General features: G+C 48.2%; 1 protein-coding gene and 1 long non-coding RNA gene across 2 annotated transcripts in view; one reads left to right on the forward strand and one right to left on the reverse strand.

Moving 5' to 3' along the window:
- Positions 1-5334, reverse strand: part of LOC119950591 — a 58212-nt gene extending 52878 nt beyond the window's left edge. Inside the window, exon 1 of the long non-coding RNA XR_005457364.1 lies at positions 5289-5334. This is a non-coding gene — a long non-coding RNA (uncharacterized LOC119950591). The remainder of the gene's footprint in view (positions 1-5288) is intronic.
- The window catches only part of sdhb (succinate dehydrogenase complex, subunit B, iron sulfur (Ip)), a 37714-nt gene continuing 15991 nt past the window's right edge, over positions 4561-26283 (forward strand). Inside the window, exons 1-6 of the mRNA XM_038773150.1 lie at positions 4561-4855; positions 8008-8156; positions 9308-9393; positions 11731-11867; positions 12422-12538; positions 13172-13273. Of these exons, the coding sequence (XP_038629078.1) occupies positions 4793-4855; positions 8008-8156; positions 9308-9393; positions 11731-11867; positions 12422-12538; positions 13172-13273 (654 nt within the window). The 5' untranslated portion in view covers positions 4561-4792. The remainder of the gene's footprint in view (positions 4856-8007; positions 8157-9307; positions 9394-11730; positions 11868-12421; positions 12539-13171; positions 13274-26283) is intronic.

A 26283-nucleotide genomic window follows, 5' to 3' on the forward strand; every position in this document is an offset into this window, starting at 1 on the left:
CCACACACCAACCCCAGCCTCCCTCCCACCGGCGCACCCCACGGCTGCCCCCTTCCCAGGTGGATCGGTTCTTCCACTGGTCCCACCCAGGGGTGATGAAGCTGCTGAAGAAGCCAAAGTCACGCTCCCGGAGTCACGGATGTCCGAGCCAGTGCCTACATCACCCCCGAATCTGCGACGATCACAGAGGACAACCAGGGCCCCCGATCGACTAATTGCTTCATTTTGATATGTGCATGTAAATGAATACTGTAAATAGTTGTGACATGTAATAAGGCAAAACACTGTACCACCGACGGTTACCACCATCACCTCTACCACTGTATAACGCGAAACCACCACCCCCGCCGGACTTTTTTTTTTAACAGGGGTGAATGTGGTAGTCGGTATTAGAGGTATTACGGTACCTAGGTTGATGCTGTAAGATCATTGGTGTGGGAGGTACCTGAGACAGTAAGATCATTGGTGAAGCCTGCCTTCTGGTTCCGCCAGTAAGAGTCTATGTCTCCCTAGCTGCAGCATTCTGTACCTGCGCTGCTGGGGGAAACATTTAGTCTAATAAAGCCTTCAATTTAGCTCCAATCTCACTTCGAGAGTTATTGATCGTGCATCGCACGATAAAAATAAGAGTTATGATTTCACTTGTGTTCAGAATCTAGAATCAAAAGTCCAATGGTGTATTCCATCAGAGGTTAGCAGGCTGAAACTGTTGCAGGGTGATCTGTCTTTCCAGAAGTGATGACTTCCTACTATGGCAGAAGGCACGTAGGGATGAATGAGCCGGATAGGCACAGATACAGGAGTTCTGATATTCTGGTACACGGCGTAGATGAGGGCCAGGCAATTTACCCCGGACAGAGCTTTCTCCTACTACCTGTTAGGTGGAAAATTGGTAGACTGCCCGAGTTCAGTCCAACATGGCAATATTACAGGTTCTAGCAGCTTGGGGAGGTCATGTGACATACCTCCCACATCTACTCCTGAGTTCTGGACAACAGATGTATTTTGCCAGGTCTAAATCTTGAGGTAGTTAATTGAGGAATCAGGGTTACTTTTGCCCTTGCAGACATACCATAGAAATGCAACGGATGTTGGTGCGTTTCTTTGGAATTTGATTTTCTAGTCACACGGGACATTAGCGTATCTAGTATGACGAGGTCCCTGCTGATTTCTAAAGGTTGTAAATTCCTCTGGTATGAGTCACGACTAGACAGGCAAGTCAGCCTAAGCCTTTGTCCATTAAGAAAAATACTTTTATTACATGGACAGGTTGATGTAGATATATTTACTTTTCTTCGTACCTTCTGGATCTATACTTCAGGGTAAATATGGGTAAATTAACAGACACACAACTCTTCACACTTTAGTCATATTGTGAACCAATCAATCTTACTGAAGCTTCAACTTTTTCACGAGGATTTTCAACCTCCATCTTTGGAGGTCACACCTTAGAATTCTTTCCAAAAGTCACTCCCACTTTGACAGCTTCAACAATTACGCTCCTCGCAAGGTTTCAATCTTGCCTTCTGAGATTAATTTCCCTGGATTTCAGAGTGCATTCGAACTGTACCTATCAAGCACAATTTCAGATCTTCCGCCATGCTCTGCAGAACACTGCTCCAAAGGGGTATCTTTGCCCCCAAAGGCCTGCAGCATTGGGAGGCACAGAGGTTAGCACTGGTGCCTCACAGCACCAGGCACTCGAGTTGAATTCTGGCCTGGGGTGCCTGCCCGTGTGGAGTTTACACATTGTCTGCATGGGTTTCCTCCGGGTGCTCTGATTTCCTCCCACAGTCCAAAGATGTGCAAGTTAGGTGGGTTGGCGATGCTAAATTGCCCCTTTGTATCCAAAGATATGCAGGCAAGTGGATCGAGGTAGGGTATTCTTTCAGAGGGTTGGTGCAAACTCAATGAGCCAAATGGCCTCCTTCTGCACTGTAGGGATTCTGTGACCAATTTTGGCTGCCTTCTCAGATTTCAGGGCTTCTCTTGTGCCCACTTTACTTAGCGTCTGCTCACCGCAGATTTTTCTTTCATTTGGAGTCTATTTCTGTGCTCCTATAACTTAATGGGATCTATTTCTGTCCATTTTTGTATCTTGCCTGGGTCATCCTTTTGGAACCTCTCCTTGTCCCCCTCCTGTGTCTAACTCAACAAAAGTACTCTATTGCAGATCATCTAACCTGTGTTTTTGTACTCTTTTGTCCTTTCTTTCATCTGCACAGATATGCAGGGCCGGTCCTCTGCCTGAAGAACGTCAAATAGCTGATATATGCGCATGCAGCCATTTCCTAGCCAACACATATGTGAAAGGCCTGAGGTTTGTCGGGGATCAGTGTTTCTGAGCTCGGAAGGAGAGTATAGGTTTCTTAACAGATGTAGGAAATGTAGTTCAGATTTGTAGAACTAAATGATACTTCGAGAGCGGCATGGTGGCGCAGTGGTTAGCACTTCTGCCTATGCACTGAGGACCCAGGTTTGATCCCGACCCCAGGTCACTGTCCGTGTGGAGTTTGCACATTCTCCCAATGTCTGTGTGGGTTTCACCCCTACAACTCAAAGATTTGCAGGTTAGGTGGATTGGCCGTGCTAAATTGCCCCTTAATTGGAAAAAAATAATTGGGTACACTAAATTATTTTTTTTAAACTGAAAAGCTAAATGATACTTCAATACAATTTATCGAATCTTAAGAAATGTCCTATGTAGGTCACATGATTCCAGCGAGGAAGTACCAAAATATGAGCGCTTGATCAGCTCCTACCAGCATGTAAACCAGTTCAGATTTCAGTGTTTGAAGTACCAAATCTCTGAAAAAGAAAAAGGGCCATTTTTCAGCACTGAACCAAAACCTTCAGTCCAAAAATTGACTCTACACCAAAACCTGTAAGGTGATCTGGAAGTCTTCGGAAACCAGTGACTAGACTTGATTTGTTGATGCAGTTTAAAAGAAAAAGCCAGTTGTAATGATGCCAAGTGTGTATGTTTGCAAAGATTTTGGTTTTTTTACTGTTGAATTTGTATTGTTTTTGAAACAGAAAATAGTTTATTAAAAATAACTTTTCTTTTAAATTGGCGATGAACTAATGCCTTCATATATTATGAGCATATATATGAGTGTGTATTGACTTCAGTAGCATGAACTAGTTATCTTTGTGACTGTCTTTTTTTTTGCAAGTGTCTCCCAATACGTACCAACAATTAAGGAAAAACATGGTGTTTAATATTCTGTGCAGCTTTCAGTGACTTAAAATAAGAGCTTAGCTGGTTTTGTAAATTGTGTCTGGCCTGTGCAGTAGTAATAATTCTACTGTTTTGAAGGACATTTGAATGTCATAATATACATAATCAGAATCCTACAGTGCAGAAGGAGGCCATTTGGCACATCGAGTCTGCACTGGCCCTTTGAAACATCACCCTACTTAAGCCCACACCATCCTCCTGATCCCCGTAACCCAGTAACCCTACTAAGAGGTAATTTAGCATGGTCAATCCACCTAACCGCATTGTAGCACAGTGGTTAACACTGTTGCTTCACAGCACCAGGGACCTGGGTTCAATTCCCAGCTTGGGCCACTGTCTGTGCGGAGCCTGCACGTTCTCCCTGTGTCTGCGTGAGTTTCCTTTGGGTGCTCCAGTTTCCTCCCACAAGTCCCAAAAGATGCGCTTGTGAGGTGAATTTGACATTCTAAATTCACCCTCCATCTACCCCAACAGGCAGCGGAACGTGGCGACTAGGGGATTTTCACAGTAACTTCATTGTAGTGTTAATGTAAGCCTACTTGTGACATGAATAAAGATTATTATTGTAACCTGCACATCTTTGGACCAAAGCTTTGACAAAGGGGCAGCACGGTAGCATGGTGGTTAGCATAAATGCTTCACAGCTCCAGGGTCCCAGGTTCGATTCCCGGCTGGGTCACTGTCTGTGCGGAGTCTGCACGTCCTCCCCCTGTGTGCGTGGGTTTCCTCCGGGTGCTCTGGTTTCCTCCCACAGTCCAAAGATGTGCGGGTTAGGTGGATTGGCCATGCTAAATTGCCCGTAGTGTCCTAAAAAGTAAGGTTAAGGGGGGGGTTGTTCGGTTACGGGTATAGGGTCGATAGTGGGTTTGAGTAGGGTGATCATTGCTCGGCACAACATCGAGGGCCGAAGGGCCTGTTCTGTGCTGTACTGTTCTATATTCTATAAAGATTCATCAGAACTGGAGAGGTTAGCTCCCTTCTCTCTCCACAGATGCTGTCAGACCTGCTCAGATTGTCCAGCATTTTCTGATTTTGTCAAAGCTTTGACAAAGAGTCATCAGGACTCGAGAGATTTGCTCCCTTCTCTCTCCACAGATGCTGTCAAACCTGCTCAGATTGTCCAGCCTTTTCTATTTGTTCCAGATTTCAGCACCCGCAGTAATTTGTTTTTATCCGTAGAAAGTTACTGTGAAGCAGCACCGCGGGACGTCTCATTACGTTAAAGGTAGTCGCTGTTTCCTGCTGCCAGAGCTTTTCCTGCAAATGGCATTTTGGTTTCGAACGTCCAGCTTTGGTTCTGGGTGAGCAAGTGTTGGGGGCCCTGAGGCTGCTGCCCCTTTAAGAGCTGGGAGGCGACGCGGACGCCGCAGGGCGCGAGCGCCCGATCGTGTGTGTTTTCCGTCGGAGGACACTATTGACACTCGCCGCCTCCGGAGTGCTGGGCTTGACGGGAACGCCTCCGGATTCCGCCTTCCGTCGGAGCCGGTTTATTCGCGGAGATCCGACGCCGGCCATCGTTCCCCCCCACCGTCCGTCCCACTCCCCCTGAAGATGGCGGCGGTGTGTCTGAGACGGAGCGGGGCCTGGGTGCAGCGGCGGGCGCTCTGTCTCCAGGTGAGGAGAGAAGGGGTCTCAAGCGGTATCCAGGGGGGTGACCTCTGACCCCAGGCGGGGGGGCTCGGGGGATGATACCCGGATTGGGGGAAGGGAATGGCCGCACCGGTGCCCTGTGAAGGTCATCAGCGCTGAGGCGGCGACGGCCAACACTAAGCAACCTCCCTCCCTGCCCCCAAAAGCGACAAGTACTCCCGGAAAACACATGTAAGGCTGGAGAGATCATCTGGCCCCGTCGACCTGCACTGGATCCTGTTTTCCACAGAAGAACTTGGGAGTTAGTGCGCCAAGCTTGCTGAGGATCATTGAGCCAAAGGATATGATTTTTTTTTCAAGAGGAAACTCAAAAGCATGAACTGCCCAACCTGCTGTCCCCACCCACACACCCATAACTTTTCCCCCATCGAAGTGATTTAATAAGACCTGTGCTCACGGTTCCTACAGCTCTGTGGATTCCAGCAATTGCGTTTCAACCTCCACCTTTGTGACTGTGACCTTGCTGCATTTTTGCCCTTCCGTCCTCACCAATTAGCCCTTCCTTTGAAAAGGTGCATTGTGCTATAATATAGTTCAGCACTTAATTTTAAGGTTGTGCACCCTTGTCCTGGATTCCACCGCCAGAGGGAATAACTTCTCCGTATCTACTCCATTGTTACCATTTTAGGCACCTCTGATTAAATACCCCCTCAATGTCTAATACACCTAAAGGTGCAACCTGTGTTCACAGTTTAACTATTTAGGTTGTGGTCCAATTTTGGTAAGTTTGCAATCCAAGATCAATATGTTCCTCCTGAGATGTGCCCAAAATTATTTGCATAAATTTTGGGCTTGAGTTTGGAGGTACATGTTAGCATGGATTGGAGATTGGCTAACGGGTGGAAAACAGGCGGCATGGTGGTACAATGGTTAGCACTGCTGCCTCCAGCTCTAGGGACCCAGGTTCAATTCTGGCCTTGGGTGATTGGATTTGCACTTCCCATGTCTATCTGTTTCCTCCGACAGTCCAAAGATGTGCAGGTTAGGTGGATTGACCATGCTAAATTGCCCCTTCGTGTCCAAAAGATTAGATTGGGTTACGGGGATAGGCTGGAGGTGTGGACTTAAGTAGGGTGCTTTTTCCAAGGGCTGGTGCAGACACGGTGGGCTGAATGGCCTCCTTCTGCACTCTAAATTCTATGATTCTATGAAGTCATTTTTGGGTTTGGCAGGTTTTAACTAATTGGGTACTGCAATGATCAGTGCTAAGCCTCGGTTATTTACAATCCATATCCATGGCTTGGATGAGGGGAACAAGTATTGTAAAAGTTTGCATCAACCTTGTAAGTTGTGAGGAGGATGCATAGCAGCTACAAAGGGATAAAGCCAGGTTACGTGAGTGCATGTATGAGAACATAGCTGATAAACTATAATATGGAGAAGTGTAAAGTTATCCAATTTTGTTGAAAAATTAGGAAATCTGATTTCTTTTTAAGTGATGAGAAACTGAGAAGTGTTGGGAGGGATTTAGGTTTCCTTGTACACAAATTTGAGTGAACATGTTGGTATAGCGAGCAATTAGAAAAGCATGTTTGCCTTTAATACAAACGATTGGCATATTAAAGTAAAGGAGTCTTGCAGTGGGCTTTGTTGAGAACACCCCTTGTGAACTATGCATATTTTTGATCTTGGCTAAGGAAGGATATACTTTAGAGGGAGTATGATGTTTCATTAGATTATTCCTGGGATGAGGGAGACAGTTCTCTGAGGAGAGATTGTGTAGACTAGGCATAGATCCCCTATAATTTAGAAAAATAAGGGGTTATGCAATTGAAACACAAAATTCTTAAGGGGACTTCAATATGCAGGTGGACTGGGAAAATCAGGTTGGTACTGGATCCCAAGAAAATAAATTTGTGGACTGTCTTAAGAGGTGGATTTTTGGAGCAGCTTGTGACAGAGCCCACTAGTTTTTTCTTTTGCTTTTATTCTATCCTTGACAGCATAAAAGCAAAAGAAAAAACATACGTGGTGGTGAGGATTAGTGGGAAGCCAGAGGATTGGGAAGTCTTTAAAAGCGAGCAGAGGACAACTAAATAAACAATAAGGGGGGGAGAAGATGATAAAATGAGTGTAAGCTAGATAGTAATAGAAAAGAAGATAGCAAGAATATTTTTCAATATATGAAAGGTAAGAGCGAGGCAAGAATAGAAATTGGACCACTGGAAATGAGGCTTGAGAAGTAGTAATGGGAAACAAAGATACGGCAGAAGAACTAAATAGTTACTTTGCATCAGTCTTCACAGTGGAAGACACCAGTGGGATACCAGAACTTCAGGAGAATCGGGGCAGAGGTGAGTGTAGTGGCTATCACTAAATCAAAGGATCTGGGGAAACTGAAAGGTCTGAAGGTGGATATATCGCCTGGACCAAATGGACTACATTCCAGGGTTCTAAAGGAGGTAGCTGAGGAGATTGTGGAGCCATTAGTGGAATCACTGGAGGCAGGGAGGGTCCCAGAGGACTGGAAAATGGCTAATGTAACACCCCTGTTTAAGAAGGGAGGCTGGCAGAAGATGGGGATTGTGCAGGGTGCACTTATCGAAGGCAAAGATGACCAGCTGTTTGAGGTAGTTGAGAATAGTTGCAAGCGGTGTGAGAGGGGCCCAACCAATCATGCCCATATGTTCTGCCCGAAGGTTCTTTTAAAATTTAGAGTACCCACTCCTTTTTTTTCTCCGATTTAAGGAGCAATTTAACATGGCCAACCCACCTACCCTACATATCTTTGGGTTCTGTGGGTGAGACCCACGCAGACATGGCGAGAATGTGCAAACTCCACACAGACAGTGACCCGGGGCCAGGATCGAACCTGGGCCCTCAGCATCGTGAGGCAGCAGTGCTAACCACTGTGCTGTCCCTCAACACCAATAAAGCTAATTATACTTGCACAAAAAGGTGGATCATCTGATTCACAAACTATGCCCCAGAAGGGAGGGGGGATTTTACTTAATTAGGGTAATTCTCGTGGCCCTGGTTCCTGAAATATTAGTGGCAAGCTAGACGAATCCAGTAGGTGTATTTTTTTGTAATGATCTTTGGCCTTGTGTACAAGAGAAACTTAGTTGTTTGGATATGGTTCATGGATTGACTATTAGCTTTACGTTCCATTGCAGTCATCCCGCAATGCACAGACAGCAGCAGCGGCTGCTGCACCTTCTGCACAGGCGGAATCTCGCATTAAGAAGTTTGCAATTTACAGATGGAATCCTGATAAGCCTGGCGACAAGCCTCGTATGCAAACCTATGACATTGATCTGAATGCGTGAGTATCGTTAAAGGAAGTGCACCAGGTTTCTCATCTGAATGCACTGGACAGACAGTGCTTTTTTAAATTCACTCATGGGCCAGCATTTATTGCCCATCCCTAATTGCTCTTGCGTGGGCAGCTAAGAGTTAGCCACATTGCTGTGAATCTGGAGAAACATTAGATGAGACCAGTTAAGGATGGCAGGGTCGCAGAGCATTATGCAGGATCTCTGGATTACTAGACCAGTGACAATACCACTACGCCATTGCCTCCCCTGTGAAAATTTGTTCAGGGGATGTGGACCTCGTTTATTTCCCCTCCCTAATTCCCCTTGAATTGAGTGGTTTGCTAGTACATTTCAGAGAGCTTTTAAGAGTCAACCACATTGCTGTGTGGCTGGAGTGACATATAGACCAGACAGGGTAAGGGTAGCAGATTGCCTTCCCGAAATGACATAGAGAACCAGATGGGTTCTTTTGTTTTACAACAATCAACAATAGTTTCATGGTCATCATTAAAGTTATTTCTAATTTATTTGGGTTTTAATATGATGGTGCGCTCTTTGTCATGGTGCTCCTTGGGAAGGGTGATTTTGATTGTTTTCCAGCAGGGTTGGGAGCAGTAAATGTATAGTGAGAGAAATGAAAAAAGGCCTTCTGATCTGCCAAGTCCATTCCTTACAAACAGCCTGTCTTTAAACTCTCCCGAGTTTATTTAACCTCAAGAGTTAAGAGAGTACTGACAAGCAGAGAAGTTTAAAATTCCTTCTGGATTTTCTTGTTCCTTTGGTAACACTCCCAAGATATGGATCTAAGTCTTGTATTCATATCTCGACTGTATTCTGTAATCTTTCTCCTCCTCCAGCAGTAGAGGATTAGTTTCCTTCCTTTCCTGCATTGTTGGGTGTGTCTCCAGTCTTCTAAACTGGAAGTTTTTTAATTCCCTCTTGACAACCTTGTATCCATCCCTCTCCTTATTTAATACAGACTTGAAACCATTTGATCAGGTGGCCTTGTGTCTCTTTCTTTGGCTCTGTCAATTTTTGTCTGACTAAGTTCGCGTGACGTGCCCCTGGGACTTTTAACTACATTAAAGATGACATACAAATACAAGTTGTGTTTCAGAGAATTAAAACTGATATTTCTGTTGTAACACCAAATATGTAGATGCGGTCCGATGGTACTGGATGCTCTTATCAAAATCAAGAATGAGGTGGACTCCACATTGACCTTCCGAAGATCTTGCAGAGAGGGTGAGAATTAAGTGTACATCAGTGTGTGTGTGTGTGTATATGTCTCATAGAGAGATGGACAGTTCAGTGTCTGCATTTCAGAATAAAATTAGTATTGTATAAGTTTCTGTGAATAGAAATTGGGCTTTAGACAAGGTTAGTGTATACATCTCGACACTTGTTAAATACAATTCTTAAAACAATCATTAGCATAGTTAATAACAGCCTATATGAGCACTGGAGAATGACAATTCTTGAATGACCTATATGCACATCTTGGGTGCAACACCACTCCAGTGTCAGCAACAATTGACTCCCCTTGGCCTAAACATTTCAATGTTCCGTTGAAGCTTGTGGTTTCCTGTTGAAAATGCCCAAAGTATGAGTTGGTATTTGTGACCATTCTTTGTGCCCAATGTCCATACTTCAGGCCAGAGCTGCATCTAAAAAAATGCCCCATATGCCCAATGAACCTTCAGTCAAGAATTGAGTTTCTAATTATTTCTTCATTAGCTGCTGCTGCGAGATCATAATCCCTTGCTGCGTGGCAATGATGCGTAGGCATACGTTAACTTTTGTGGTTGAGGTTCTACAGCTGCAAACATCTGGGATCGGAAGCAGAATTCTGAAAGGTGGTAATCTATTGCTTAGAATGAGGTGTTTGACACGGTCAAAATTAGATCCCCATATTGTTGAGTGGATTGAGTAATTTCTATAACTTAAAATGGAGGTTGTGGGATCAGACAAACTGAAGCAGCAATATTTACGAGAAAGGAGTGCTGGCCCTTGTTAAATATCAGGAACCTGGAAATAGAACATAGAACAGTACAGAACAGGCCCTTCGGCCCTCGATGTTGTGCCGAGCAATGATCACCCTACTCAAACCCCGTATCCACCTTATACCCGTAACCCAACAACCCCCCCCTTAACCTTACTTTTTAGGACACTACGGGCAATTTAGCATGGCCAATTCACCTAACCCGCACATCTTTGGACTGTGGGAGGAAACCGGAGCACCCGGAGGAAACCCACGCACACACGGGGAGGATGTGCAGACTCCGCACAGACAGTGACCCAGCCGGGAATCGAACCTGGGACCCTGGAGCTGTGAAGCATTTATGCTAACCACCATACTACCGTGTTGGGAATGAGGAAGTCCATCTGAATTTAATGACAGCTTCTGACTAGAATTTGTTTTGTGTTTTGCTCCTATTCGCGCTCAGTAGCTGGCCAGATTGAGTGCTAGCTGATGTGTGTATAAAAGGTTACATATATAAGACAGTAGCCATTGACCACTTGGGACATTTTCAAGGCCAAGGGACATGATTTGAGGGAGGGCTAAGAGGGACAGAGACCGAATGTAACATAGGAAAAGAGGCAAACAAATTGCACCAGGTTATGTTGAGGGGAAAGCACTTGTGCTTCATTTAACCCAGAGGTAATTATGTACAGGCACCTGCCTGTTGGATTGGGAACTTTTGCCTCCCTTAATCTACCAGGTTACCCAAGGAAAGCTGTGTTGGAGACATTGTATCTAAATTGCTGACAAAAGACAAGTCATAGAGCCTCATTTAAATGTTATTAATCCACCTCTGGGATATTTATTTGACCCCAAATGTGCTGCAGTTGAACAGGGAGTAGGCGTGTTGAGGTTCAGTTTCCTATTTTTAAACAGTTGCACCCTGCTGTCCCTCCTGTCTAGGACAGAGGATTAAAATTCTTCTGTTGGTCTCTGCTGTAGAGCTCGTGCCAATGCTACAGTTCTAATAGATAGATAGATATAGAACAGTACAGCACAGAACAGGCCCTTCGGCCCTCGATGTTGTGCCGAGCAATGATCACCCTACTCAAACCCACGTATCGACCCTATACCCGTAACCGAACAACCCCCCCCTTAACCTTACTTTTTAGGACACTACGGGCAATTTAGCATGGCCAATCCACCTAACCCGCACATCTTTGGACTGTGGGAGGAAACCGGAGCACCCGGAGGAAACCCACGCACACACGGGGAGGACGTGCAGAGTCCGCACAGACAGTGACCCAGCCGGGAATCGAACCTGGGACCCTGGAGCTGTGAAGCATTAATGCTAACCACCGTGCTACCGTGCTGCCCTCTGCTTTATCTAGCATTATTCTGATGTAGTTTGACCTGTCATAGCTTAATTTATTTTTAAATAGAAAAGCCAGTACATTTTTGTCTCTTTTTGGAGCTGATTAGACTGACTGACTTGTATGTTTAGTTTATTTTAAACAGATTGTTGTGCAGATTTGAAGAGCTAGCAGTGTGAAGCTTTAGTGAAAGTGTTCAGAAAACATGATCAACTATGGATTTCATACATGGATTTCTGTTCTCAGGAATATGTGGCTCCTGTGCCATGAACATCAACGGTGGCAACACCTTGGCCTGTACCTTTAAAATTGACAGCAATATTGGCAAAGTGACTAAGATTTACCCACTACCTCACATGTATGTCGTGAAGGATCTTGTTCCGGTTAGTTCCCACTCTTGCCCCTTTGTTCCCTCTGTATCCTTCTGTTCACTGCAGCAGGGTTCCTGGACCCCATTGTGTGCTTTTCTGCAACATTCAACTTGCAATCAGCAGCAGCGAACTCTGCTGCTGCACCCTGAAATCGTGAAAAGCCACATGGCGTTGAAAAAAATGTTGTAAGTTACATCATCTGTATGTCTTAGAATATTCAACTTGAGTCTTTGGTTTATTGAATGCTCAGCATTTCAGGATGTTTGTGTAATTCTGCTTATCACATGAGTTATCTGCTCCAAGGCACCTGTTGACTTAGCTGTTGTGTTCCCCTGTAAAAACAGCTCTCCACAATGACTGGGCTAAAATTACAGGCTCACTGTCTGGTAAATTGTGGCTCTAAATATGTTTTCTGACGTTCCAAAGTTCACCTGTCATTGGACTATCCTGCTGCTTAGTATAATGGCCTTAAATCTGTCCCTTAAAATAATTTCCATTTTGGTGCCACTTGAGTGCCTTGCTGATGTTTTTAGATTGGGTTTGACTTGCTTACCTTTTTTCTCCAGGACCTGAGTAACTTCTATGCTCAATACAAGTCAATTCAACCATACCTGAAGAGAAAGGATGAATCTCAAGGGGGCAAGGAGCAGTACCTGCAATCAATAGAGGATAGACAGAAACTGGTAAGGCCACAGGATGACTTGTATAGAACAAGTAGTCTTTCTTCCAGTAGCCAAAACTGCAAGCTTTAAACTGAGAACAGTGGGAAGAGGGGTGTTAACCCGTCACAATAAAACAAGGTTGGCATGAAGAGCATGTTGGGGCTCAGAAATGTTTGACTCTGCATTTGATCTTTACTTTAAGCATTGGACACATTGATTTCAACCTCTGAAGAACATCACCAAATGTATCAGCGAAACGCTCCATATTCATTTCGCAGTGTGGTAGACTGGTCACAACTGAGGACAGGCTTTGACCTGTAAATATGAACACACCTGTATTTTGCTGCTGTGGTACACAGGAGATTATTTTCTTCAAACTAGACTGATGTCTTAAGTCCTTTTTAATATTGCACATGATGTCTGGCTGGTACTTTGTAGATGACTGTGTCTAATTTGATCACATTTTGCCCATGCTGTTGTAAATACTGTTTTCGCGTTAAAGGAGCTGCACAAAAATCTACCCCACATTTCTGACTATTGCACCTTCAGCTGTTTTGTGTTTGGGACACCTTTTATAGAGAATTATACATTCCGAAGGAATATGGGCAGAAGTTTTGCTTGTTGAATGAAATATGCTTGTTTTGTTTTTCTCAGGATGGTCTTTATGAGTGCATCCTCTGTGCCTGTTGCAGTACCAGCTGTCCCAGCTACTGGTGGAATGCAGATAAGTACTTGGGTCCTGCTGTCCTGATGCAGGTAAATCCATTTTATTCCATTAGAATCCTTACACACTTCACAGGGAGTTTTAACTGCTAGAGATTGGTTGTTTGTATCTGATATATAATGCTGCTGCCAGTGTCAAGACTTGCAGCGAGTCCCATTCCCTTAGTGACCCTCTGCTTGTTGACCTACATCTGTTCCTAGTCATCAATGTCTGGATTTTAAAAGTTCATCCTTGTTTTCAAATCCTCTATGGCCCTGCCCCTTTCTATCTCGCTAATCTCCAACTTCACAACCTTCCGCGATATCTGTGCTCCTCTAAATCTGGCCTTGAGTGCATTCTCCATTTTAATTGCTCTACCATTGGTGGCTGTGCCTTCAGCCGTCTAGGCCCCCAAGATCTGGTGTTCCCTCCCTAAATCTCCACCTCTTTCCTCTAAGACACTTCCTTCATTGTGTTGGTCAACTGACAATATGTCTTGTATCTCAGTATCTTACTTTGTTTTGTTATGCTCCTGTGAAGTGCCTTCCTTGTGCCATTTTAGTACATTTGTAGTGCTGTGCAAATACAGGTTGTTGTTGTTGTACTTGGGAACATTTATTCACGCAGTTCCCTGTCTACAGTTTAATAGACCCCATAGTATAGAGAAGGGATGTCATTCAGCCCATCATGTCTGTGCTAGATTAATCCCACTGATTTTAAAGCCCTGTGTGTTAATGTTTTCAAATTGTTATCCAGATTTCCCTGGAGTAAGAGTAATTTCTGTTTAGTTCCTTTGTTCCCATTTGTTTTATTTTGGTCCGTGGATCCATTATCAAGATGTGTTTTTAAGCAGAAGACTCAAAGTTGAAACAGTCTGCTTGCCAGGACACTTGAGTTCCTAGGTTTCATGTTTGGGAGAGGAGAAGCCAGGCTCTTTGGCACCGGGTGGATCTTCGGAACCGGTTGAGGAGGGAGTTGGTTAAATTGGCTAACTGGCAGGCGGTGGGTTGGCCAAGGACATTGTTCTGCCTGACAATGGTCAGTGATTTGAATCCTGTGTGATGCCTTCTGAGAGTACTTAGCAGAAGGAACACTCTCTCTCCTGCTTGCTGACGTGAAAGAACTGCTGTATTATTCTGAGAGCAGTTAGTGCCTGACACATCCTTTGCTGTGAACCTGAAATGATGCTGAGTCTGCAGAAAAAGAAGACAAGCTTGTCCGAGAAAACTGCCTCAAGCCTCGAAGGAAGAAGTACCAACACGAAGACCTATCATCCCTGTGCATCAAAGACCTTGGGCTGGATTCTCTGATTCTGGGGCTATGTCCCCGTGGTAGCGTGGGAACGGTGGCCTTTTATACCAGAAAAAATGGCGCAAGACGGCCAGCGATTCCCAGTTTTTCTGGGGTTAGCAGCAAGGCAGTGTAGAGCACCTGGCTCTAGCTGCCGATACGCCCCGGAGAAATGCCGGCTCCGTAGCCGCACATGCGCACGGTGACGGCGTACAGTGGCCGCGCTGGCCTACATGGCGGAGGACGCTCGCGGACCCAGCTGCTAAATAGTGGCCGCCCTTTGGCCGGCTCGCACACCAGACCACCCCCCACAGTGCCCCCCAGCCTCTAATAAAGTCGCCCCCTGCCTGCGGATCGGCCCTCCCACGACTGTGGCGCCGCTGGACTGAGTCCGCAGCCATCACGCCGAGTTCCTGACGGATGAGACCATGAGAGACCCACGCCATTGGAAACCTGGCTGGAGTGCGCCGCTTTAAAGGGGGCGGAGCATCGCTAAAGCGGGGCCACCCCCGATTTGGTCAGGAAGTCTGATTCTATTTTATTTCTCTTTCCACCATCCTTTCTCTCTTGTGTTTTTTGTCCGTGTGTGTCTGTAGAGAGTGGGGCGAGTTAGAAAGTGGGGGGGGAAGAGAGAGAACATCAGGATTGTTGGGATGCCTGAAGGGATTGAAGGTATGGAAGCTGGTGTGTACAAGACTAAGGTGCTGGAGAAATTGATGGGGGAGGTGGCCTTTGACCGGCCCCTGGAGGTCGACCGAGCAGCCTGGGAGCTGGTGAGGAGGCCGCCGAGGGCAATGGAGGTATGGTTGCACTGCTTTCTGGACAAGAACAAGACCAGGAAATGTACCTGCGAGGGAATGAGCTGCAGGTGTACCAAGACCTGGAGCAGAACTGGCAAAGAGGAAACCAAGGCTGCCGTCTTTAAAAAAGACGGTAAAGTTTGGAGTATTGTACCCGGCCCACCTGTGGGTGACTTTCCAGATGCGAGAGCATTATTTCGGCACGCAAGAGGTGATGGAGTTTGTGAGGGTCAGTGGATTGGGTGGAGTCTGAGGACGTTGAACTTGGGAGGAGTTTGTGTGTTCTTTAAACATTTTGATGGTGGTCTGTTTGGAGGACAGGATTTATCATCAGGAGCAATGATGGTGAATGCACCTTTTGTTGCTCTTTAGAGATGTATGGTGAGGGGAGCTGGGGAGGTAGTGAGGATGGGGGCTACCATGCTACCTGGGTGGGCTAGCTAACGGGAGTGATGTGGGGGTTGCCAAGGGACGGTGGGGGGGGGGGGGGGGGGGGGGGGGGAGACGGCTAGTTCTTTGGTTGGGGGGGGGTTGGAGGATTGCTGACAAGGATATGGTTGGTGTGGTGCAGTTGGAAAGGGATCGATGACAGGGGACATCAGAGGGTGGGTTTCTCTCTTCTCCCTCCTCCCCCCCCCGAACCAGGCTGGTCATGTGGACATGAAAGGGCTGAATGGGCCGGTCAAACGGTCGCAACTGAGGAGTCTGAAGGCAGACGTGGCTTTTTTTTGCAGGAGACGCTCCTTAAGATAGGGAACTAAACGAGGTTGAGGAAGGGTTTCATAGGCAGGTGTTTCATTTGGGGCTGGATATAAAGATGAGGGGGATAGCGGTGATGGCGAATAAGCGGGTGGGGAGCATTGTGGCTGATCCGGGGGCAGGTATGTGATGATTAGTGGAAAGTTGGAGTGGATGCTGGTGATTGTGGTAAATGTCTATGCCCCAAACTGGGATGATGTAGATTTTGAGGCGAGTGTTATGAAGAAGATTCCTGACTTGGACTTGCACCGGTTGATTATGGAGGGGGTATTTTAATACGGTTATAGAACAGAGCTTGAACCGGGCAAGTCCCAAGTAGTCGAGGGTGGCGGTAGCGGTGAAGGAACTGAAGTGGTCTGTGGAGCACATTTTGGCAGGGCTGGGATGACCCATTGAGGTTTGGGAGGGTGAAGGAGTTTTTCGGAGGTGCCGGAGGCAGGACTGTTGAAGGAGACGGAGGCTCTAGATTAAGTTTAGGCTCGTGCCTACAGGGAAGGTGGTGGTGTAGTTGTGAAGGGCCAGAGGGGCAGTATACGAGTAAAGGGAGGTGAGCAGAATGTTGGCCCATCAGTTGAGGAAGAAAGAGGCGGTGAGGGAGATTGGCAGAGTGAGGATGAATGGTGTGTTTGAGGCATTTTATAGAAGGTTATATGAGTCAGAGCCTCCGGGGGGGGTGCAATGTTCTGTGGACGGGCTGGAGTTTCCCACAGTGGAGGAGGAGTTGATTCAGGGAGGTTATGGGCAGTATGGCGGTGATGCAGGCAGGGAAGGCCCTAGGGTCAGACGCTTCCCAGTGGAGTTTTACAAAAGGTTTGGGATGGACCTGGGGCCACTGCTGGTGAGGGCGTATAATGAAGCGAGGGAGAGAGGGGGGGAACTTCCCCCTACATTGTCGCAGGCTTCCATCTCTCTGATATTAAAGAAGGATTAGGATCCGGAGCAGTGTGGGTCGCACTGTCCAATGTCAATACTGAATGTCGCCGTCAAGGTGCTGGCCTTGCAAATTGAAGACTGTGTACCGGGGGTGATAGGCAAGGATCAAATGGGTTTTGTGAAGGGGAGGCAGTTGATGGGGAACATGAGGAGACTGCTTAATGTAATCATGGTGCCTTCGGAGGAGCAGGAGGTGGAAGTAGTGGTGGCGATGGATGTGGAGACGACGTTTGATTGGGTGGAGTGGGGGTATCTGCTGGAGATGTTGGGGCAGTTCAGGTAAGGATTTTTTTAGATTGGTTCCGTTGCTGTATAAGGCACCGGTCGTGTGTGCAGATGAACCGAGTGCGTTCGGGGTATTTAGGGCTGCATCAGGGGACAAGTCAGGGTGCTCGCTCTCCGCAATGCACTTCGCCTTGGCAATAAAGTCACTGGCAATGGAGCTTAGGGCATCGAGAGACTGAAGAAGGATTGAGTGGGAGGGGGCTGTCAATCACAGGGTCTCATTGTGTGAGGACGACCTGTTGCTGTATATTTCAGACCCGTTGGGGCTGTATCAGAGGAATCATGCGGTTTTAGAGGAAGTCGGCCTGTTTTGGGGGTAGAAGGTGAATATGGGAAAGAGCCCGGTGTTCCTGATTGAGACTAGAAGGCAGGAAAGAAGGATAGGGGAGTTGCCGTTTAGGGTGGTGGGGCGAGCTTTTGATACTTGGGTATCCAGGTGACGTGGGACTGGGCACAGCTGCTCAAGTTGAACCTGGCTCGGCTGGTGGAGCAGATGAAAGTGGATTTTAAGAGGTGGGATGTGTTGCTACTATTGCTAGCAGGGAGGTTGCAGACAGTAAAAATTACAGTGCTGCCAAGATTTTTGTTTGTTTCAGAATCTCCCAATCTTCGTCCCCAAGTTGTTTTTTAAGAAGTTCAATGCACTGATCTCTGGGTTTGTGCGAGTGGGAAGACTCCATGGGTTCGGAGGACTTTCCTGGAGCGTGGGCAATGGGGCGGGGGGGGGGGGGGGGGGGGGGGGGGGGGGGGGCTGTACATAATAAAAGGTTACTTGTAAAGTTACAAACCTGGTTATTGTAGTTTATTAGGTTCAACCATGGATCTTGGCTATTTTAAATAAAATCTGATTTCACCCATGTTGTGACTCTGGGCTAAATGAAATTGGCTATGTACTAGACAAGGGTGTTGTTACATAGTTTGGGGGTTCGTCCTGGAATCTTTGGAACAGTAGACTGTGACGATTTGGGGTACAGTATTTATTAAAGAGGCACCAGATTTATAATAGCATAACAGGATGGCGCTGGAAACTGCTAAAGCTGGAAACTGCTAAACCCTTTCTTCAGGTGGAGGACTTGTCTTTGGTTTATTTACAAGGACTTTGAAAAGATAATTTAGTTGAATTGGAAGTGAATTAAAAGTCGAGGTGCCAGTTAAAATTAAGAAGGCAGAGATATGCAATGGATTAGTTGAGTGCTTGGGTCTGTTAGAAACACAGGAGAACAAGTAGTCCAGGTAGTGTAGCATCAAAAACACTTTCTGGTGGGGAAACCGATCTGGAGAGAATTCTGCTGCAGTTTGAGCATGAGGGGGAATTTATTTTTTATTGCAGATGCGGGGGAGAAGAAGAAAGAGCTTCTCAAAAGGAAATTTAAATGAGGAAATTGATGTGGAAATGGAAGGATTAGCAAAAGAAGGGAAAAGGAGAGAAAGAGAATATCAACTCAAATGGAGCGGCCGAAGGAAAAGTGAACATTACCCATGCAAAGTAAACTTTGGGGTGGGCGCAGGAAGTTTGCTTCCCTGTCAGGTGGGGAATCTAAAGATTGTGATAAAGGTACAAACGGTTATTCTGGGTGCATATTAATTAGTTCTGGAGGCACATAAGTAAAAGCTTCTGAATTTAAGGAAACTGCTGGAACAGACTTTTGTTGAATTTGAAAGGGTTAAGCAGAAGAATTTTAATAGGTGGGTATGCACATTGGGATTGTGACGAATGAGGGATTTTAGTTACAGTGGATTATTTACTTTCGACAATTTGAGGGTTAACAGCCTGGGTTAGATTGTGTTTGACTGTAGTAGTCATGTTTTTAAAAGAATCTTGTTTTGCAAGGCTAGAAAGCTTTTAGGAACCACAGGTGAAATTTTTTTTTTAAATGTTTTTATTGAGTTTTCATATTTTATATCTAACAAATTACAAATTATTAGAAAAGAAAACACGCAAAAATTAACATGTATATTTACAGGTAAGCATCTTCATAACAACAACTGTGGCCGCCCCCTTTAACCGGCATACATATTTTACATTCCCCAATATGGCCGAAGCACATGTTTATAGGCATTTATTTACAATTTGGTTTTGGGCCTTAGCTTGCCATCAGACTGTCGCTTGAGGCTTTGTCCATCCTTTTTTTTTGGAATAATTTTTATTCAAGTTTTCAACAACAAGTTTTATCACAACAGAGAAAAACAGTAACCCCTCCCCTCCAATACAAAAACAATAAATTAACAAGAAAAAGAAATAAGCGTAAAACCATGCGAACAAACCCGTAGCACTCCCCACCCCCCCGGCTATCTTCCCCCGATTCCTGTCCGTTTTCCCCTTATTCTTGGCCACCCGACTATTCTTTCTCTTGTTCGTTGGCCACAAACAGGTCCCGGAACAATTGCATGAATGGCTCCCACGTTCTGTGGAAGCCGTTGTCTGACCCTCGGATGGCGAATTTGATTTTCTCCATTTGGAGAGATTCCGAGAGGTCGGACAGCCAGTCTGCAGCTCTGGGCGGTGCTGCTGACCGCCAGCCAAACAGGATTCTACGGCGGGCGATCAGGGAGGCAAGGGCGTCCGCCCTCCTCCCCAGGAATAGATCTGGCTGGTCTGAAATCCCGAAGACCGCCACTATCGGGCATGGCTCCACCCTCACCCCCACCACTTTGGACATAGCCTCGAAGAAGGCTGTCCAGTACTCCACAAGTCTGGGGCAAGACCAGAACATGTGGGCGTGGTTGGCCGGGCCTCTTTGGCACCGTTCACATCTGTCCTCCACCTCCGGGAAGAACCTACTCATACGGTTTCTTGTTAACTGGGCTCTATGTACCACTTTTAGTTGTGTCAGGCTGAGCCTTGCGCACGTGGAGGTGGAGTTGACCCTATGCAGTGCTTCGCTCCAGAGTCCCCACCCTATGTCAATCCCCAGGTCACCCTCCCATTTCTTTCTTGTTGCGTCCAGTACGGTGTTGTCCCTTTCTACCAGTCGGTCATACATGTCGCTACAGTTCCCTTTCTCTAGGATACTTGCGTCCAGTAGGTCTTCCAGTAGTGTCTGTCGTGGCGGTTGTGGGTACGTCCTTGTCTCCTTTCGTAAGAAGTTTTTGAGCTGCAGGTACCGTAGCTCGTTCCCCCCGGCTAGCCGAAATTTCACTGTCAGTTCGTCCAGTGTTGCGATCCTGTCATCCGTGTATAGGTCCCTGACTGTCGGTGTCCCCCTGTCCTGCCTCCACCTTTTGAAGGTGGCGTCAGTCAGTGCTGGTGTGAACCTATGGTTGTTGCAGATGGGAGCCTTGTCCGACATTTTGGTCAGGCCAAATTGCTGCCGCAGTTGGTTCCAGGATTGGAGGGTGGCTGTCACCACTGGGCTGCTGGAGTGTTTTTTGGGTGGGGTGGGAGTGCTGGGCGAGGGCCCAGAGGGAGGTCCCCATGCAGGAGGCCTCCTCCGCACGCACCCACTCGGCTTCTGGCTCCTGGATCCATCCCCTTACTCGCTCGGCTGTTGCCGCCCAGTGGTAGAATTGTAGGTTCGGGAGGGCTAGCCCCTCCCTGGATTTTGTTTTTTGTAGGACCTTCTTTGGGATCCTAGCATTTTTACCCCCCCATACGAACGCCATGATAAGTTTGTCCAGCGCTTTGAAAAAGGCCTTGGGGATGTAGATCGGAATGGATCTAAACAGGAAGAGGAACCTGGGCAGTACGTTCATTTTGATCGTCTGGACTCTCCCCGCGAGGGAGAGTGGGAGTGTGTTCCATCTTTGCAGGTCCTTTTTTACTTCCTCCGTCTGGCTGGTGAGGTTCCATTTGTGGATCCCTTTCCAGTCATGGGCTATTTGGATCCCCAGGTAGCGGAATTTGTGTCGGGATTGTTTAAACGGCAGCCCCTTTAGTGCTGCCCCCTCCCCCTTGCGGGTGTACTGGGAAGATCTGGCTTTTGCTCATGTTGAGTTTGTAGCCCGAGAAGGCTCCAAACTCTTTCAGGAGCGCGATGATTCCATCCATGCTGATTTGTGGGTCCGAGATGTAGAGGAGCAGATCATCTGCATAGAGTGAGACTCTGTGCTCTCTGCCTCCCCTTCGGATCCCCCTCCAATTTTTTGCTGCCCTGAGCGCGATTGCTAGCGGTTCGATTGCTAGTGCGAACAGCAGCGGGGACAGTGGGCATCCTTGTCTGGTGCCCCTGTGCAGCTGGAAGTATTGGGAATTGGTATTGTTGGTCCATACGCTCGCCATGGGAGCGTTGTATAGGAGCTTTACCCAAGCAGTGAACCCTGTTCCAAGCCCGAACCGCTCCAGTACCTCTGAGGTATTTCCATTCGACTCTGTCGAAGGCCTTTTCTGCGTCCAGGGAGATGATCACCTCTTGTGTTCTCTCCCCGGAGGGGGTCATTATCACGTTCAGCAGGCGCCTGATGTTCGAGGTAAGCTGTCTACCTTTGACGAAGCCCGTCTGGTCCTCTGTGACCACCTCAGGTACACAGTCTTCTAGCCTTTTGGCCAGTATTTTGGCGTCCTGCGTTCAGCAGAGATATGGGTCTGTATGACCCACGTTCCGTTGGGTCTTTGTCTTTCTTAGGTATCAGCGAGATTGAGGCCTGTGCTAACGTGGGTGGCAGTGTGCCCCTAGCTAGCGAGTCTGTGAACATCTCCCGCAGGTGCGGGGCCAGCGCTGTCGCAAATGTTTTGTAGAAGTCCGCCGGTAATCCGTCCGGTCCCGGCGCCTTCCCCGTCTGCATGGAGCTAATGCTCTCCATGATCTCTCCCAGTGCTAGTGGTGCTTCCAGGTCCCGTTTTCTGCCCTCTCCCACGACTGGTATGTCCAGTCCATCAAGGAACCGGTTCATCCCAGCCTTCCCCGTTCGGGGGTTTTGAGGTGTACAGCTCTTGGTAGAAGGCCTTGAAGGTTTTGTTAATCCTCTCTGGTTCTGTTTCCAATGTGCCTCCGGTACCCCTGATCTGCACAATTTCTCTGGTGCCTGCTTGCTTTCTCAGCTGGTGTGCCAACAGGCGGCTGGCTTTCGTCTCCGTGTTCGTACAGGGTCCCGTGCGCCTGGCGGAGTTGGTGCACTGCTTTCCTGGTGGAGAGCAGGTCAAAGTTCCTTTGTAGTTCTTTCCTCTCCGCCAGGAGCTCTACGGTCGGGGCCTCGGGAGTATTTACGGTCTACCTCCAGTATGGAGTCGACCAGCTTCTGCCTAGCCACCCTTTCCTCCCTATCTCTTTGCGCTTTGAAGGCAATGATTTCCCCTCTTATTACGGCCTTAAGCGCTTCCCAGAACGTGGAGAGTGAGACCTCCCTGTTTTGGTTGTTCTCCGTGTTCTCTGCTATGGCCCGCGCTATCCTTTCGCTGAAGGCCTTGTCGGCTAGTAAGGCACCGTCCAACCTCCATGTGGGGCGCTGGGCCCTTCCCGTTTCTAGCTGCCCGTCCATGTAGTGTGAAGCATGGTCTGATATCACAATTGCGGAGTACTCCACTTTGTCTATCCCTGGAAGCACCGTTTTCCCCGCCATAAAGAAGTCAATTCTGGTGTACACGTTGTGTACTGGGGAGAAGAAGGAGAATTCTTTCTCCCCCGGGTGGGCGAACCTCCAGGGGTCCACCACTCCCATCTGCTCCATAAAGTGACTGAGTTCCCTTGCCATGCTTGAGGTTTTCCCCGTTTTGGGGTTTGATCTGTCTGTCTTTGGATCCTGTACACAGTTGAAGTCTTCCCCCCCCCCCCCCCCCCCCCCCCCCCATGATTAGTCAATGCGTCGCTATGTCCGGGATTTCTGCGATGGTCTTTTTGATGAAACTCGTGTCGTCCCAGTTGGGCGCATACACGTTGACTAGAACTACCGGTGCCCCATCCAGGGCCCCGCTGACCATGACATACCGCCCCCCTGGGTCTGTGACCGTCTTTGTCGACCTAAACATTGTCCTCTTGCCGATCAGGATCGCCACCCCCCCTGGCCCTTGTCCCATAGCAGGAATGGTAGGTTTGTCCCACCCAGCCCTTTCTTACCCGCAGTTGGTCCTGCTCCCTCAGGTGCGTCTCTTGGAGGAAGACTATGTCGGCCCTCCTGTTTCTGAGGTGGGTGAGGACTCTAGATCTCTTCACTGGGCCGTTAAGTCCCCTTGCGTTCCAGGTAATTATCCTGGTAGGGGGCTTCTGCCCCCTCGTTCCTGTGGGATTAACCATATTTATCTGGTGGACGCGCCCCTGCCCTCCAGGGTTTCCCTTTGTTAGGGGGCCGTCCAGGATGGCCGCTATCACTGCTCTCCCCGTGCGGTCGGGTCTCTGCGCTCCGAGGTTTCCCCTTGTCCCGGGGGCATCCGCCATGGCCGTCCCCTGCACTCTGGGGGCCCCCTTCACCCACAGACCGTACTGGGTGGGTGCTTGCAGCGGTTCCTTGTTTCGAGCCCTTGGTTGTGGCAATTTGTAGCCCTGTTCCTTTTCTGGCCTCTTTTGTCCCTTCGTCCCTGCATTTCCCCTCCCCGGTCTCTCGCTCCCTGTGTGGCCCCCCCCCGGTCTCTCCCTTTTCCCTCCTCCCCCGTTTGCTCTCCCGACTTTGACGGGTGTTTCCCCCCCTCCCCTGCCTGGCGCCTTCCCCCCCCTGTTGGGGGTGCGCTGCGGCCCTGCTTTGTTGCGTGCCCCCGGCGCTAGCTTTCCCGCTAGCACCCTTCTCGCCTGCTCTCCCTTCTCCAATACTCTCGTTCCCTCGTACTGGGGCCTGGCCTCCCACCTGGAGCGGTCCCTTGGGCAGTGGTTTGTTTTTTGCTCTGGGTGTTCCTGCCGGGGGGGGTGCGGGCTGGCATTGCCTCGCCCCTCCCCAACCCCCCCCCCCCCCCCCCCCCCCCCCCGTCGACGTGTCGTTGCTGCTTGCCAGGGGCCCCTCGTCCCTGGTTGTTTTCCAGCCCGTGCTCCTCGACGAACCTATTCGCCTCAGCAGGGGCTGTAAAGAAATATTCCCTGTATGTGACCCAGAGTTTCGCTGGGTACAGCATACCAAAATGCACTCTGCTCCTGTGGAGAGCTGCTTTCGCTCTGTTGAACTCAGCCCGTCTCTTAGTTATGTCTGCTCCAAGATCCTCATAGATTCGGATGGCGTGCCCTTCCCAATTGCAAGCTCTATTTTCCTTGGCCCAGCGCAGGATTGTCTCCCTATCCCGGTACCGATGCAGTTTGGCTATGACTGCTCTCGGTTGTTCCCCTGCCTTGGGCTTCGGGCGCAGCGACCGATGTGCTCTGTCCATTTCCGGTGGGATGGGGAAAGTGTTCCTCCCCACTAAGTTGCCAAGCATCTCAGCCACGTATGCTGTGGGGTTTCTACCCTTAGTCCCCTCTGGCAGGCCCACTATCCTTACATTTTGCCTTCTCGAGTGGTTTTCCTGTCATCTACCCTGCCCTTCAGGCTCCCCTGTGTTGCGCCCAGTTTCGCCACTTCCCTCTCCAGGGCCGTGACCCGGTCGCTCATGTCGGTCGCTGCTTTCTCCAGCTCCTTAATGGTCGCCTCCTGGGCTTCCAGTTTCTCCCCTTGGGCATCCAATTTCACCTCCAATCTGGTCAGAGCCTGCTGCACCCCTGACATGGCCCTGGCCACTGCTTCCTGTACTGCGGCCTCTGCGTCTGCTTTCACCTCTGCCTTGATTACCTGCAGCTGCTCCCTCAGTGCCTCGGTAAAGGCTGCCTTCCAATTCCAGCCACCCTCTGGCCCCAGGGGAGAGGGTACCTGTCGGTCCAGCTCTTTTTGATGCGGCGATACATCCGTTCCGCCGCTTCGTGCGCTGATTCGCTCGCCTGAGCTGGCTTGCCCCTTGTCCCGTCTGCTTCTGGTGTCCCCTCTCCCTTGGCTCCCTTCTGGCATTTTTTTCTCCCCCTTCCCTTTCATCTTTTCTTCTCCCCTTGTTTTTCTTTTTCCCCCCTTTTCCGCACCCTATTTTTATTTTATTTTATTAATTTTATTTTTTTTGTCTCTTCCTTTTTTTTCCCCTCCTCTCTTCCCTTCTTTCCTTTACCACTTTATTTATTTATTTATTTATTATTTTTTCCCCTCCCTCTTTTATGCAACTCCTCAGGTGGGCTTACTTTGGATGGGAGAGTGTGTAAAAAGAGAGAAAATAGTATGTATACCCCTCCCCCCCCCTCTCTCTTTAACAGTTTTCTTTTGGTTATTTTTAATAAAAGTCCTTTTTTTTTTCTTCCTTTCCCCACTCACCCAGGAGAGAGAGAGCGAGAGGCTTTTGTCCAGTCTCTTTGGCCTTGCCTCGTGGTGGTCGCTGCCGGTTTTGGGGGTTTGCTCTGTCCCCGCTGCTCGGTCCCCGCTGCTTCGTTCGGGCTCCCGCACTTCGCACCCCGCGTCCTCCTGGTGGGGGTGGTTAGGTCGCTGGTCGCTGCCGCCGGCTGTGCCCCGCTTCGGTCCTGACTAATGCATGGACTAATGCACTGCTGTTTGAGTAGCGGAGTCCCTGGGGAGCTTTCACCTGGAGAGGAGTTTTCATCCTGGGGAGTTCATTTATTTTCACTTTGGAGAGATGGTCATTACTGGGTCGAACTAGAAAGTATTCAGACTTTTTGAGAGAGCTTTTGAGTTGCGGTTCTGATCTCCCTACCCTTTAGGCCACAAGTAAAGTCTTTTGCTTCCACGGTAGGATAGTTTATTAAAAAAATATTAATAGTATTTAAAGCAGTGCAGATTTGTCTGGGAGAAACTGAAACAAACTAGTTGAAACAGGTCTTTAAGACATCCAGCTAGAGTCTGCAGGGGTTCTAACAAGAGACAAATCTGTTCCGGAAAGCAAGTGTTACTCTGCCATTGGGATATAGGAGATTAAGCGATGTATATTATTTTCTTTTTTAAAAAAAATAAAAAAATTTAGAGTACCCAATTCATTTTTTCCAATTAAGGGGCAATTTAGCGTGGCCAATCCACCTACCCTGTACATCCTTGGGTTGTGGGGGCGAAACCCGCACAAACACGGACAGTGACCCAGATGCGGGATTGAACCTGGGACCTCAGTGTCATGAGAC

Source organism: Scyliorhinus canicula, chromosome 16 (assembly GCF_902713615.1).
Source record: "Scyliorhinus canicula chromosome 16, sScyCan1.1, whole genome shotgun sequence".
NCBI classification, from domain to species: Eukaryota; Metazoa; Chordata; class Chondrichthyes; order Carcharhiniformes; family Scyliorhinidae; genus Scyliorhinus; species Scyliorhinus canicula.